Source organism: Rhinolophus hipposideros (genome assembly GCF_964194185.1).
Source record: "Rhinolophus hipposideros genome assembly, chromosome: 3".
Lineage (NCBI taxonomy): Eukaryota > Metazoa > Chordata > Mammalia > Chiroptera > Rhinolophidae > Rhinolophus > Rhinolophus hipposideros.
In genome coordinates this window covers 6,627,323-6,643,069 of record NC_138049.1, presented here as the reverse complement: position 1 = coordinate 6,643,069, position 15,747 = coordinate 6,627,323, and the positions used below count along the sequence as shown (strand labels likewise).

The window sequence follows — 15,747 nt, the reverse complement described above, 5'->3', positions numbered from 1 at the left end:
TGAAGTCCTCTTAGAGTACATGACACGGCGGGAATTTCAACAGTGTGTCTGTGCGTCTGAAACAACCTTTGGAACGTGCCTCTCGCGTCCGTGGGCTGAGGAGCACCCCCACGCTGACCTGGGAGGATCAACACGGCCTCACGACACCCAGGTTAGAGGGATGGATGGCGTTCTCTCTGCCGGGTCCGCAGGAGGGTAACCGGACCGTCCTCGTTCCCTCTGTTCCCCGTGAACACCTGCGTTCTACGTGTTTGTGTTGCAGACCGCGCTGTCATCGGCGTGGACCCGCGTGGCCGCCCCCAGGACGCACAGGTCCCCGCGCTGCGCTTCGTCGCCCGCAGGACAGCGAACCCTGTGGCGGAGCCTGGCACCCCCTGTGGCGGTGAGCCACCTGCGCAAGTTTACAAAGCGCTTAGAAGTCATCACCGCCGCCCCACCGCCCCGCGCGGAGCCCCCGGAGCCCGGGCGCCGGCCCAGCGCACGCTCCCCACCAGCGAGGCCAGGCGGCGGCGGGACCCCAGCCCCGGGCGCCTCGCCTCCCCTCCCGCGGCGTCGCCAGCCGGCCACGCCCTCCGCCCCGCCCCCCGCCCCGCCCCTCCCACTCCGCCCGCCGCCCGCGGAGGAGGCGTGTCCCTCGCCGCCCGCCGTAGCCGGCGCGGCCCGCCGTTTCCAAGATGGCCGCGGCGCGAGCGGCCCCTGCGGCGGGGTAGCGGCGGAGGCGGAGCCCGGGCCCTCCTGCGCTTCAAGACTCCGTCCCCGCGCCGGCTGCAGCTCAGTGCCCGCCACGGCCATGCGGGGCCCCGTGCACGGATGAGAGAAGCCGCCGCCGACCTGCTTCCCCCGTCCGCCTTCGCCGTCACCCCCGACGCCGCCATGGAGGAGCCGCCGCCGCCGCCGCCGGCGAAGCCCGAGCCCGAGCCCGAGCCCGAGCGCTGCCGCGCGGCGAGGTGAGTGGAGCCGCCGCAGCCGGCGCGGCGCAGGGAGCGGGATCCGGGCGGCTGGAGCCCCGTGGGGGGCCGAGGGGGCGTGGGGCCTCCGCTTCCCGCCGGGCGAGCGGCGTCCGGCTCCGCGTCCGGCCGGCCCGGGGGGCCGCTGCAGCCCTGCGCCCGGGACCCCCGGGACCCCCGGGACCCCCGCCCCAGCCGGCGCCCGGCCGCTGGCCTCGCCGCGCGTGCGGGACGTGGCGGGCGGGGAGCTCGCGGTCCTGCGGGGACCGGCGCCCGCTCCGCCGCCGCGAGCTGCTGGTCCCGGGCTGCGGAACTGCTCCCGCCGGCGCCGCACCGAGGCTCCGCTGCCCCTTGTGCACCCGGGCGAGCGCCGAGGGGACACTGGTGCTGCAGACGCACGCCGGCCGCCCCCTCGGCTCCCCCGCCCCCACCCGCTCCTGCCGCCTCTCCCGGGGAAGCTGCCCCGGGACTCTGCGCAGAGCCGCGTTGGCGCCGCTCTCGGGGCCCTTTGCGGGCCTTCGGGACTCGCGTTGTGCGGATTGGTGCTCACACGTGCACGTAGGAAAGGATTCGCTGTCTAACACTCGGCTGTGGCAGGGAGCTCTGAGATGGAACTTTGGTACCCAAAGCATTTGTTGCATCTGTTCCTTCGAGATGCCGCCGATTAGCTTACGGTGCTTTTGGGGGGAGGGTGGGGGCTGGGGGAGCAAACTCACCGTAACTAAGGAAGAACTCCCCTGTCCCTGTATGCCTGCGTTTGTCTGTGCAGACGTCCCCTGACCCCGTCCTGTGCATCCCCGAGTAAACTTGCAAACTGCTGCCCCCTGGCCCCCGAAGTGAAAATACTTCCCGCAGCTCCTCGTGCGTCTTACCGGCTTGCTCTCGAGTTCCAGGAATAGGGCAGTTAAGTGTCTTCTTTCTTTTTCCTGCTTAAAGAAATTTTAAACAAATTCTGTGGCTGTAGCTAGAACTGAAGAAGGGAATCACGTTCTTGCTTGTTTGTCATGACCCGGTTGGCCCAGATTTGTTTCATTTTTATAAACTCTGAAGAAAGTCGTTCTTCATTTTTCTAAATTCTAAGCTCCTTCTCAGATACTTTGGTGAACTTTTAAGGAACAGCTTCCCTAAATAATGGTACATGGTGCAATGAGAATTCATTTTGTTCCTTTTGAATACGTCTAACACTTGTAGAAGTTTTACCGGAACGTTTATTGAATACATTTTAGTGGATTCGGTTTCTGAACATTTTGTCTCCTTTTTTTCTTGAAGAAAAATAATGAACACTTATTAAATGCTGAAAATATGCCATTTTCTTTGCTTCCATTAATCCATTTAATCCTTATAACAACCCTGTGAGGGAAGTCCTGTTATTGTTTCTCCTTTACAAATGCAGAAGCCGAGGCACAAAGGTTACGGAGGTATGTGGTCCAAGGTTTCACAGCCAGTAGTGAACTCAGGTCTGGCTGCACATTCCGTGCCCTTAGCCACCGTGAAGAAGAGGGATTCCATTATCCAAATGGGCAGGTCAGGAGTTATAATTCTGTATAACTGCGCTTTGGGATAAAATGAATGTGAACATTCTTAGGGAAAAGCAAAAAGGACAGAAGGAAGTGGGACTGTGCTGTACAAGTGACTGTGTGTCCACTGATAAAAAGAAATCTTGATTTTACAGCCAGGCTTCTGTCTTTGTTGCAGTAAAAATAGGCCAGGACAATGGGCTTCATCCAACTTGAAGTGATCAGCAGTGTACGGAACAAGAAGATCTCAGAAATATTTTTCTTAGCAACATTGCAGTTAATTATACAATAGCTAATCTGTAAAACAGATTACTTGACAAAGCAGTTATTTTCTTTTTTATACGCCCTTATTGTCACCGCCTCTTCAATACAGAGCTGACCTCTGACAAACTTCCTGTAGACCATTAGTGTAAGATGCTTCCAGGGTTCTGCAGTTGTTTATTTGAATTTTTCTTGTTTCTGTTTTTAACCACTCTAAAGAAGCTCAACATGCATGTTCCAAATGTGCTGGCTGCCACGTTGTAACACATCGGAGGCTCGTAATGTAATATTTGTGCTACCAGGTGAACTGGTTTGGGGACAGACCAGAATAAAGCTCTCCCATCTTTGTTCACGTCCCTCATGTCAGTGTGTCATTGATTAGCAAGGCTGTTGTAGTGCACAGGTTTTCTGTAGAGAGCAGGCCTGTACTTGTTGGCCGCTGTACCACTGTGGCAGGTGCCCGCCCAGCACATCTGCTCAGCGCATGCTGACGGGAGAGTTGTGCAATGACTGAGGAACTCCAAACAGGTTGAGAGGTGATAGTACTCCATTAACGTTCTGCTGCTGCTTGTCAGTCAGGGCTACTCCTTGTCCGTAGTTTTGGTAAAGATTCCGGATGACAGTTGTTGTTGGTGGTGACTAAGCTTAGAAATAAGCATTCCTTATCATTTTCTGGGTCAGTTGTAGGAGATGAGGTTGCGAGGAGAGCTCCCACAATTAGTTTGGAACAATTTGCTTTTGTGATTTCTTGAATGTACACTTGGAAATTAAGGCAGATATAAAACTGCTCCTATCTACTATGACCTTTTGTTTAAAATATTTATGTTAAAAATAGCCTCATTGTTTTCATTTATTGACCTTGTCAGTGTTACATGAGCTTAAAAATAACTTTTTTTAACCAATGACTTTACTATTTATAAACTATGGTTCTTGTAAATTCATTTGAAAAGTCTGGGTTTCACCACTAAAAAAGTACTTGAGTATCCAGTCATTCCTGTGATTTGATCTTTCAACTTGAATGTCCCCCTTTGAGTCTGCTTGTTTCAGTCTTGACATGGGATGACACCTATTCTCTTAGTGAAATGTACCTTACACGCAGCCATGAACTCTCCAGCCCTCATCAGTGATGGGCAAGGCATGAGACCATTACAAGGGAAGGTGCCATGGGAGAGGGGGCTTTAGGCAGAGCAGCAGTGACCATGATGCCGGTTTACAGAAGGCTCCAGCGATGGCAGAATCTCCCTTATGTTCTGAGATGGGGCAACTTGTCTTTCAAGGATGTTGTGGTTCCCTTTAATTGTCCTACTGATGGAAGTGGCTTCTACTTGATTCGCATGTGTTTTCTTGGTGTCTTGTAAATCTTGTTCTGAGCTCTACTGAAGTATGGGGATATAAGATCTTGACTGCTTACTGGATACACTTGCCTTAATAACTTCCTGCTACCTAATTCCTCATTCTTCAGTGATTATCTTTTTACTCATAGCGTTCTGTTGTCTTAGACTTTTCATTTGACCAGGTGGTCTGTATTCTTTTTTTAGACACATTTCACGTTGTCAATCAGTAGGTCATTGGAAATTGTTTCTTTAAAGAGAAAATAGAAGAGATGTCAGAAAAGGAGTTTGGCTGATGCCTGCTGTGGCTCTTTAGAATCTGGCACTTTCTTGGCAGGATAAGGTAAGCAAGGTCCAGACACAGGGCTGCAGCCCTTGCTCAGCTTTGTCTACACCTGGTGGGTCAGTGTGTTCTCTTGCCTGTAGAAAGCCGAAGTATAATTAGTATATTTAAGAGATTGATGGGTTAGCGTGACATCAGCAAGGGAAATTAGTCGAATGATTTTAGTGACTAATGTTAGCACCCCAGGAAGGTTGGCTTGCATCTCATACCCCTGCTTCTAGGTGGAGAGGCTTGTGGCACAGCCTTAGTCTTACGCTTTCATTTCTTTAGATTTCACATAAGCTGGTTTTTTTTCCTTTTGCTCTTTACTAACTTGCCTCAGTTAGTTGGGTTATTGTGTGTGTGTTTTTATTCTTCAGTTTTACTTTAATTAGTTTATGACAAGCCTTACTTTTCCGGCTTTAGTTTGAGGTATTATATTGTATCCTTGTCCCTTAAGTACGTTTAAAAAATCCTGAGTGGTGGATTTTTACTAATGGTAAGTCTCAGAAGATCACCTAACTGTCTCCACCCTCCCCTCAATCTCCCCCTGGCCCCCACCACCCAAGAATCTGGCATAGTTTCTGGAAAAGGTGCCGCAAAGAGGTCAGTGGTTGGTGCTTTCATAAAATGCTTTTTGACTCTTGTGAGTATTGTGTTCAAGAAAGATCATGATGATAAGTGGGGTTTTTTTTCCTGGTTTAAGTGATAAAATTAAATTAAAAACCATATTAGAATTCTGTGCAGTTATTAAAAATTATGTTTTAAATTACTTTGTATTGTTACTAAAATTGAAATTGATGAGATTCCATGTTATATAAAGAGAATATTGTTGCCAAATTTTAAATTCACTTAGTTTCTTTTTAAACGTTTATTTTTATTAATAGTATCTATGAACTATCTGAGTTGACTATATTCAGCTGGTTTTCTTTAATTATTTAGTTCATCCTGGGTAACAGAATTTGTAGATTCGAAACAATCTCAGCAGTAACAAACAAAGAGCGTGCTTTATGGTGATCTTTTATATTAATAGCACTGTTATTTAGAATCTGTAACTGTATTCTCAACTTGTGTGTTATGTTAAAATGCTTTTCCCTTTTACAAGGCATGTTTGAAACCACTGTATTTTAAAGGGAACATTATTCCTCTGGAAAGTAGGTGTGGTAGGTACATTCTTTTATTCCCCACAAACCTCACTTTCATGTAATAGAGTGCAATTTGTCTTTAGATATTGATTCACTAGCTGCATAGACAAAAATGAAAATTTGCTTTCGACCTGTGAGCACATTCATTTGTCGTGTTTTGCAGACGTCAATGGGAGTGTTAGTCTCCTGGACCATAAGGATGCCAAATATTTATAAAGTAGAAGGGAAACCTATTAAGAATATATTAGGCATTCTGTCAAAAGTGTTTCATAAGTGGTTTCATTTCGGTACAATTTCATGAGAAACGCACGTTCTGTGGAGAAAAGTGGATACTGAGCTTTAAAGCTGATCAGATGGATGTTTTCAGTTGAGCTTTTTTCCCACTGAGCTGGCTCTTTGAGGATACTGCTAACCTGTAGAATGTTCTGAATAGGGCTTGTTAGAGGACCCCTAGCGTATACATGTAAAATGTAGAAATTGTCAACCTTTTTTAATCTCTTGGTGGAAATATTTTGGAGGAAAATTTAATACGTGCATTATTTTTATTTTACCATTAAAAATTCTATTTTTTAAATGTATGAACATAAAAATTAAGGTATAACTAGGTTTTCTCATAAAATATTTAGAATTAACTTTTTGAATGTGTAAGTATTTCGTTCTTATTTAGATAAAGAATTAAGCATGTACTAATGCAGGTCTTACGGGAGGTAGGACTGTTAACATTCATTTAGACCAACTTTCTAGCCGTTGCTTATAGACTTACAAGAGTTTTGAGCTGGAAGGGAACTTAGAGATCATCTCTGCCGTGCCTTTTGTTTTAGAGATGAGAAAGCTGCCTAGAGAGGCTGCAGCTTCCCCAAGGTCACAGCCTAGGGTGCAGGTCTCCAGGCTCTTGCTTCCCCTCCCCTTATGTCACACTGTGCTCCCCTGGTTAGGGCCCAAAGTAAAGATGCTCATCAGCCGTCTGGTTCCCTAGCCCCCCGTCTGCACAGGCTCACATGACCAACTGTGGAATACTATATTTTCTGGATTAATTAGATTTACAGGAGAGAGCAGAGATAAAAGATTCATTGTCAGAAAACTAAGTGCAAAAAAAAATCTCCCCCAAACTCATTGTACACAACTTTTTCCCCCCTGGAAAGTTTATTTCAAGTTCACAGAATAAAGAGGAGCCAGTGCTCAAACCTATTTAGACACCTTGCTCTTCGTTTCAGTGCTCAGTCCTTCGTTGCAGCAGGCAGTAAGATTGTGATTTCTGTTCTGCGGTAGTGATAATTGAAACTCTGGCTGTTTTGTGACCTACAGTCAGAAATATATTTTACAACAGTATGTGTATGCTGCATAACTAAAATCAACATTGAAGAAACAGTGTTTGACCTTGCCATATATGATAGCAGTCTGATAATTCTTGTTCTGTTCCATTCAAAAATTGTTTATCATGATCTATTAAATTGATTTAGTTACCCACCAATGGGTTGTGACCCTCACTTTGAAGAACATGGCTCTACCAGATAAAAAGATGCTATTGTACTTTATCCCCGTTTCTTGAGATTGAGTCAGGAGAACAAGCACAGTACTTACCGTGAAGTGATCAAAAGACATTGTGAAGAAGCTAGGCAAGGTTAGGATCTGAATATTTCTTCCTTGAAAACAGCGTTATTTCCTGACGGCAAAAGTAAGATGCATCGTATCCTTGTCTGTAAGGCTGTTCTCTTGGTTGCTTATCCTTAAAACGCAAGAATTGTAAAGATCAGTTTAAAATATAGGATTTGTTTTTGAGTAAAATTGGGGTTGGAATATATGAGTTCCTTAGGTACTTTATTCATTTTTCTCTAAAACACTGATATGTTTTAATTTTTTTCCAATACAGCAGTTGTCAAAAAAAAAAAAAAAAGAAACTGTTCTTCCTTGCCGTGTGTGTGCATGTGTGTAAGTGTGTGTGCACACGCATGTGTGCATATAATTAACTGTTTTTGACTATTGGTGGGATTTTTATTGCCTTCTGTATACTGTTTTGTTTGCCAACTCACTTATCTGAAGAAGTAGGACATCAGAACTAAATCGGGGAAAAATACTTCTGGAAACATCAGAAACATTTACCAAGAAGCTTCAAGCCCCCAGAACTGAGCTCTTGCTATGTAAAAAGCTCGTAGAGTTTTACTTGGTTCTTTGAATATGTAGGTGTTGTTTAACAGAAAACCGAGGAATGTGTGTGTGTTGAGGAATGATGACTAAAATGGGAGACTCACGGGCCTAACTGTGTGAGTGAAATTTAGACACAGCCTCCAGTGTGCTGGTCAGTAGTCAGTCAGTAGCAGTGACTACGTTGTCGCATTTACCCACGAACCCCCTGTACCATTGACTCATTTCCTTTGCAGACTCGCTCTTATAGCGAGTGGGTCCCATGTCCCAGGCAGTGCAAAGCCAAGACCATGGGGCTCCAGTGGTGGGTAGGAGAAGACGTGGCTCTGCTCAAGTGACCAGGCCCTCTAAGAGCCTTGATGAGGCCCAGGGAGCTTTCTGAGTTGGAGAGGTGCACACCCTCAGATTTAGCTAGAATTTAGGGGGGCATGAATTTCAATTAAAGTCACATTTGTGAAGAGACCTGATATTGCATCCCTACTGAAATTTGTCACTCAACAGTAGCCAAATATGAGGCCCCTTTAAGCTTTAGGTCCTGGCCAAATAAACCTGCCGAACCCCTTGCGTCTTAGAATTTAGTCTCCATCCACACTGAACACCTTCCCTCTTCTGAGCGTCCTGGTTCTTTCTCACCTTCCCGCTTTTGTGTGGATCGGATCCCGTATGTTAGCTGCCCTTTCCTCTCTTTTCTGTCCGAGTCATTTCAAATGGCACTTATCTTATGACTATTCCCCCAGGCAGATAATAAGTTTTATTATCTATAAGCAGAATATAAAACATGCTTGGCCTTGAAGGAATTTATAATTTAGTTAAGGAGAAGATGGTAACGGAAACTTCATAATTCATGGTCTAGTCCAGGATTGGTAATAAATTTTCATCCATCAATTACCTGTGTGCCTTCATTCAAGTGGTAGAACGTGTTGTATGTAATGTTTACAGTTAACTTGTAAAATTGATGTGCATTTTTCAGAAAAGGAAAGTGAGTTGTTAAGAGATGTATTAGATCAGAATAGCTGGAGCCAGGACTCATCCATGTTTGTTCAGCGTCTTATGGTTCTGTTTTATGTGCTGTCTCCTTAGGCATCAGTGTGATGGGAGGTGGTAAGGCATTTAAATAATAGTTTACTACAGCAATAAGAATTATCACAAGTACGATTAATCGCCAAGTAAATTATACAGCGCTGAGGTGGTCATGATGTGTTTATTATCTGAACCAGTTGTGAACATTTGCCATGTTCGTAAAAATATTAAAACATTATTTTTGAATGGCTCCCTCGTATCTCATTTTATGCTTATACCAGAAACCAGTTGTTAACCAGTTTCTGACTGTTCTAGATAGCACTACGGTGACCCTCTTGCTACACAACTCTGCTCTTCTGGCTGCTCTTGTAAAATCATTTTCTGAATGTAGAATTCAAAAGAAGTTTGAGCACTTTTAAGAGTTTTAATATATATTGTTAAATATTTTCTACTGGAAAGATTGTACAAATGTATACTGCTTACCTTACTAGATATTCTCTTTCTAGCTTTGGTTATTACAAAAAGTCTTTGCTAATTTAATAGGCCAAGAAGGGTTATTTTGAGTGTCTGGTTACTAGCATAGGTGGGACCGTTTTCATGTTTTATTGGTATATAAATTTATATTGTGAACTATCTTTTTGTATTCTCTGCTTATTTTCTTGTTAGTATCTTAGGTTTCTTTCTTGCCAGTTTTAATGAAACTTTTATAAATTAAGGATAATGTTTTTTGTCTAGTTTAACTTTTAGTATGGCTGTTATTTTTATATGTACTGAAGTTGTAAACATTCATGTAGTTACATTTCTTTAAAAAAATTTTTCTCATGTCATTAAAACCAGAAAGTTCAACACACAAAATTAAGGGAAAGTAATTTCAGACCCATTTTCTGGAAAAATACCATAAAATACCATTTTGTATGGTAGTTTCTGGAAAAATATCATAGCTTGCGTGTACTGTAAGCCACAGAGAGATGATAACATGATTGTTATGTAGTAATACATGACTGTAGGTCTTGTTCAAGTAGCCATGCGCATAGTAGGTACTGAAGAAGTACCTGTTGATGGAATTAATGAGAGAGTCCAATGACTCACATGACTTTATGACTTTAATCAGTTTACTTGTTCTTGGCACTTCTTTCTTTGTATTCTCTACTTGCTCCCATTTTCTGAGAGTTAGTGAACTGATAAAAGATAAAGAAGGGCTGTCTTTTCGGCTTCTTTTGCACAATTTCTACTCCTTTTCGCATCTGACATATCTGGTAAGAGCTTTATTCCTAGAACTGGTATTTGAATGAGAGTTAAAAAGCATTGCATCTCTAGGATATCAGAAAGTACTGTAACTGGAATTGGAACTTACATGGAAAGTAAGAGAACTATAGGAGTAAGGATTTTGCTTATACCTAGTTATTTTTTAAAAATAGCTTTCTGCACATCAAGAAGTCTGCAGTTTATATTGGGGTGTCCCCTCCAATACAATAGAGGAAAAAAGAAAGAAAATAGCTTTGTTGAGTTATAATTTATATACCATCCAATCCACTCCTTCGCAGTGTCCAGGTCACTTGTTTTAGTGCATTTACAGATCTGTGCAACTGTCACCACAGTCAATTTTAGAACATTTTAGTCACCTCAAAAAGAAACCCTGTATCCTTTAGCTATTACCCACAATCCCTAGCCCCCTAATTCTGAGCAATGACTAATACTTTCTGTATCTGTACATTTACCTATTCTGAACGTTTACTATAAGTTGAACCAATTATATATATTTGGTCTTTTGTGATTGACTTCTTTTAATTAGCATAATGTTTTCAAGTTTCATGCATGTTGTACCATGTATCAGTACTTTCCTTTCTATAGCTGAATAATATTACATTTAGTGGATATACTACATTTTGTTTATCCAGTCCTCACTTGATAGACATTGGGTTGTGTGTACTGTTTGGCTATTGTGAGTAATGCTGCTATAAACATCTGTGTACACGTGTTTCTGTGGACATACGTGGTTATCTTTCTTGCACATGTACCTAGGAGTCTCATTGCTGGGTCATGGTTTTCAATGTGGCCGCACCGTCTGACATTCCTACCGGGAGGTATGAGAGTTCTGATTGCCCCACGTTATTTCCCACGCTTGTTGTTACCTGACGTTTCGACGATAACCATCCTAGTGGGTGTCGAGTGCTGGCTCACGGTTTTGATGTGCATTTTCCTCTGTTTGTCACAGCGGCTGTTTGTCACAGCGGTGTCCTTTGCTGAGCATCTTCTCAGGTGCTGGTTGGCTACTTTACATCCTATTTGGAGAAGTGTCTATTCAGAGCCTTTCTCCATTTTTAATTGGGTTATTTATCTTTTTATTATTGAATTATAAAGAGTTCCATGTATATTCTTGATACAAGTCCTGGTTGGATATATGATTTGCAAATATTTTCTCCCATTCTGTGGGTTGTCTTTTTCACTTTTTTGGTAGTATCCTTTGATCCACAAAAGTTTTTAATTTTGATGAAGTCCGGTTTATCTATTTCTCTGGTGGTTTGTGCTTTTGAGTTGTATCTAAGAGTCCATTGCCAAATCTGAGGGCCTTATAGATTTACCCATTTTTTCCTAAGAGTTTTATACTTTTAGCTCTTGCGTTTAGGTCTTTGATCCATTTTGAGTTAACTTTTGCATATGTTGGAATTAAAGTCCAACTTCTTTCTTTTGCATGTGGCTGTGTGGTTACCCCAGAATCATTTGTTGAAACGACTCTTCTTTCCCCATTGAATGGTCTGGGCACCCTTGGCAAGAATCAGTGGAACAGAGACAGAGATTTTGTATCTGGACTCTGAGTTCTGTTCCATTGTTTTGCATATCTGTCGCATGCCATAGCCATATTGTTTTGATTACTGTTGCTTTGTAGTAATTCGAAGCAACAGTAAATTGGGAAGGTGAGTCCTCCAACTTTATTCTTTTCCAGAATTGTTTGGGTTGCCTTTGTCTTTTAACTCCTTGTATCCCTGTTCCTGGAATAGTGTTTAGCACACAGTAGCTGTTTTTTACAGTAGCACACAGTAATTATTTATTGCAGGAATGCTTTGAAGTAACTAATTTAGCTTCAATTTGAGTGGTAAATTGATGTTTCTAAGAAGAATTTTTCAACTATATCTAACTTTTTCAGTATTTTCTCAAATACCTCAGTTCCCTATTATTTCTCTCTCTGTTAATAGAAATTTCCAGTAATGAAATATATCATGGGAGTATGTTGCTTTGTTAGCGGTCCTGTATACATTCAAACAAGAAGCACGAATAAGGAGAAAAACATCAACAAAAGCATTAGTGATTAACCAATATAATATTAAGCTATAAAGAAATGTTTAGATTCAATATAGTTAAAGTTATTCTAGAGGAGGGATACATTTTATAATTAAATATAAGCTTTCAGGTATTGAGTGGCTTCTTGTCTTAACGTATTAGAATTTTTGTTCTAGCCAAGTCAGAAAAATTTAGTGGCGTTTTGTTTATGTTAATGGTTTCCCCCCACGTCCAGCATTAGTGATTAGAGTAATAGAATTATGTATAATTTTTCTGGCAAGCACATGAGGAACTGCCAAAAATGTTATTTGTTTGGTCTTCTGGTATCAACTGTAGTTGAGAAGTGTGTCATTTTTGATACATTCGGATATTTAAGTGATAACAGCTTTATCTGTTAAACCCTAAGTTTTACATCTTTTCTATTCTTCCTTAAAACTTTGATCCACAAGGAATCTTTCTGGTTTTATGTAAATTATAGAAATTGCGGCCCAGAGAGGTTAAATTGCTATAACATAATTGAGTTGGATTCAACTATCTATAAATATTTTAACCTCTAAAATGAGTTGATGTTTGCCTTTTTGTATTAATTTATCTTTGTTTTTAAACAAAAATTTCCCTCTCCTTTGTTTTCTAAAGGAACTGCTATGTGATCCTATTATAAAACACTTCGCTACACTGTAGAGTTAGTCACTTTGAAAGTCAAGTATTGTTATTCCTGTATATGATGGAATAGTGTATCATTTCATTGTCACATTAAAAAATACATAGAACAATTTCTTTAGATAAAAATTATAAACATACTGCCTTTTAGTGGTATATAATAAGCTATTCCCATGATATTTGAAATAAACTTAAAAATATACAACTGTTTTCAGACATTGGACAGTAGGCCATGCATGAGTGTCATCCCTGAGGCAAGGTAAACAAACGAAAGGAGCTCTATGATTACCCTGGCTTTCTGCCTGGAAGCCTCTTCCAGGTGGTGATACAGGGAGGGGAGTCCCAGACAACCAGAGGGTCTTGCTGAATTAAGGAGGCAGAGTAGCGTTCAGGGAGGCCGAGGCAGGTGGAAGTTGAGGGCAGAGTTTTGAAGAGGAAGGAGCGGGGGAAAAAAAGCCAGAAACCTACATAAGTCCTTCTTGAGTCTCTGAATATGGGAGGCACCTGCATAGTTCCACAGGTTAAGCAGAGAGTCAGTGGGGAACCAGGAGCTGAAAGGTTCCCTGAGCTCACATGGAGCTGAGAGGCATTTGAGTTCCCATTGGCCAGAGTGGATAGTCCTTGTGTTGGCCACTTGGGACATTCAGTATTTGGAAGGTTCACATCTGAGTCGTGGGGCTAAACTGTTCCGAGAGTAAAGGCATGTCTGGAATTAACCAAGCTTGAAAACAGTTCTTGGAAGGATAAAATGGAATTGAAAATAATTTAATGGCCAACAAAAAAAAAACAAAGCCCGGTACTCTTTAAAAGAAGACAGTGAAATCTAGATACTCAACAAGTAACACATAATGTCCAACATCTAATAAAAAATTACTAGACATGCCAATAAGCAGGAAGAGATGACCCCAAAACCAGGAGAAAAGTCAGTCAATAGAAACAATCTCAGAAATGTCAAAAATGGTGAAGTAGAAGAATTGTTAAGATCGTTAGAATTATGTTCAGGTATTTAAAGGAAAACATGTACATTGGAGATAAATAAAAGATACGAAAGAAAACCCCCGAAACGGAACTTCTGAAAATGAAAACTACAATATCTGAAATGACAAATACACCAGATGGGATTATCAATGGAGTAGACAGTGCAGAAAAAAATTATTGAACTTGTGGACATAACAATAGGAACTGCAACATGTAGTACAGAGAGTACACTGACTAGACAAAAATAAGCAGAACAGCAGTGCCATGTGGGATAATACCATACGGTCAGCATATGTGTAACTGGGGTTCCTGAAAGAGGAAAGAAAGGAGGAAACAAAAAAAAAGTTAAATAATGGCTGTAAATGTTTCCAATTTTATGAAAACTGTAAACCCATAGATTCAAAAAGTTCAATGAACCCCAAGAAGGATAAATACAAAGGAAACCATTACTGGAAAATCTCTGCTTAAATCCCTGTTCTTCTAGTTTATATCCTGTTGTCAGTCCTATAAATAACTTTATTCTTACAATGTTTCTTCTGCTTTCACACCTCTAGTATTGTATTACATGGAACAGTCTCCTTTGCTCTTACCAAGCCTCTGTGCTCCATGTTTGTTTAAAAGCTTTTCTTTCCCAGAAAGGCTTTGACTCTATTTAGTTACAGCCTTGATTATGAACCATTTAAAGATTTTTCTAATTATTCCTAAATTAACGTGTTAGTTTATTTTAATTTTAATTTTTTTTTTAATTAACCACTTTTATAGGGAATGTGGAGGACATTGTCATTCAAAATGTGAAGCGACAGCATGTCACAAAGGATTGAAAAATACTGTTTCACTTGGTTAACTTCTTGACGTTTATGTGATTTTTAAAAGTCGGTTTTGTGTCAAGCTAGTGTGTGTGGTTGGGTGGGGGTTGTCTCTGTACTAGGCTAGTGTGGAAGCCGCCTTGTAGATGGAGCACTGATTGTGAATTAGCTATTCGTCAGGCACGTGTATTCTTTGAGTGTCTAATACGTGTCAGGATATTTTGAAAAGAGAACACTGCTAAATGTACGGTAAATATTGTCTAGGTCAGTGCTTCTTAACCTCTTTTGGGTCATACTCTGCATTTGAGAATCTGATGAGCTAGGGACTCTTGAATCCGAAAAATGCATATGATAAAAATTTACATTCAGCTGCAAGGGACTCACAGTCCCCACAATTGAGATATAAAGTAATATAATTTTCATACTTTTTTACGTTCCCTATATTTTGTACATGTTGCATTTAATTATATGCTGTGAGACATTTCTGAAATTGTACATGGTGTTTATATTTGGAACACACAGGGCTTTAGGCCCCACATTTCCAGTAAATTTGACATTGGCCTTATGTATTCAACCACAGTTACCAATTATGTTTTCTTTAGTGAAGAAAACTATAAAATTAAAAATAGGAGCTTTTATTATTTTCTCCTAAAATTTTTAAGACCCGTTTACATTTTTCCCCATTTACATAGTTTTTTATTAGAAGACAGTTACATTTTTCATGAGACAAACTTTATTTGTGTGTGTATCTTTACTCACATCTGATGTTGGGTAGCGTTTTTCTTCTTAGATGTTCACTTTTCATTTTTAAGGATTCCTAAGGCATTCTGCCTCTCAAATGAACAGGTCTTTTCCTCTGTTGGCTCCCAGCAGGTGAATTTGTCTTGCTTGTTTGGGTAGTATAGACAGATGAGCTGTTTAAGTTCACTTGAGGCTTAACTAGTTGAGAAGCCTTGTGTGTGAAAAAGTGAAAGTAGTGTTAGAAAGTTGTGTGTGTCTGGATGCCTGTCTGCTGGTGTCGGGTGGTTATGGGCAATACTCTGAGGAGGAGGAGAGGTTCCCTGGTGTCCCTCCCCTGCTGATGCCCTCCCTGGCATGGTAACCCGATGACTGCCTGCTGCCCTGGGTACTCTCGTCCCTTCACTCTGGCCACACTGCCCTAGGTCATCATGGCCTTTCAGTTTCTCCAGTGAGCCGTGTGCTCTCCTTTGTCTGGGATCCTTCCACATGCTCTTCCTTCTGTCTCCGTCACTTTCTTCCTCCCTCTTCCGGTCATTGCCTTCCTAGCTTTGAAGTTTGTGAAATGTTTCTTCTTCGGAGAAGTCTGCTCCTGTCTACC

General features: G+C 41.9%; 1 protein-coding gene across 8 annotated transcripts in view; it reads left to right on the top strand.

Annotated features, from left to right (window-relative positions):
• Positions 1 to 658: 658 nt before the first annotated feature.
• Positions 659 to 15,747, top strand: part of MAP3K4 (mitogen-activated protein kinase kinase kinase 4) — an 86,041-nt gene continuing 70,952 nt past the window's right edge. For all 8 annotated transcript variants that reach the window (XR_013993117.1, XR_013993118.1, XR_013993119.1 and 5 more), the window contains exon 1: positions 659 to 947. Coding sequence is in view for 4 of the 8 variants with exons in the window: in XM_081044904.1 (XP_080901030.1) it covers positions 811 to 947 (137 nt within the window). In the remaining 4 variants the exon portion in view is untranslated. The remainder of the gene's footprint in view (positions 948 to 15,747) is intronic.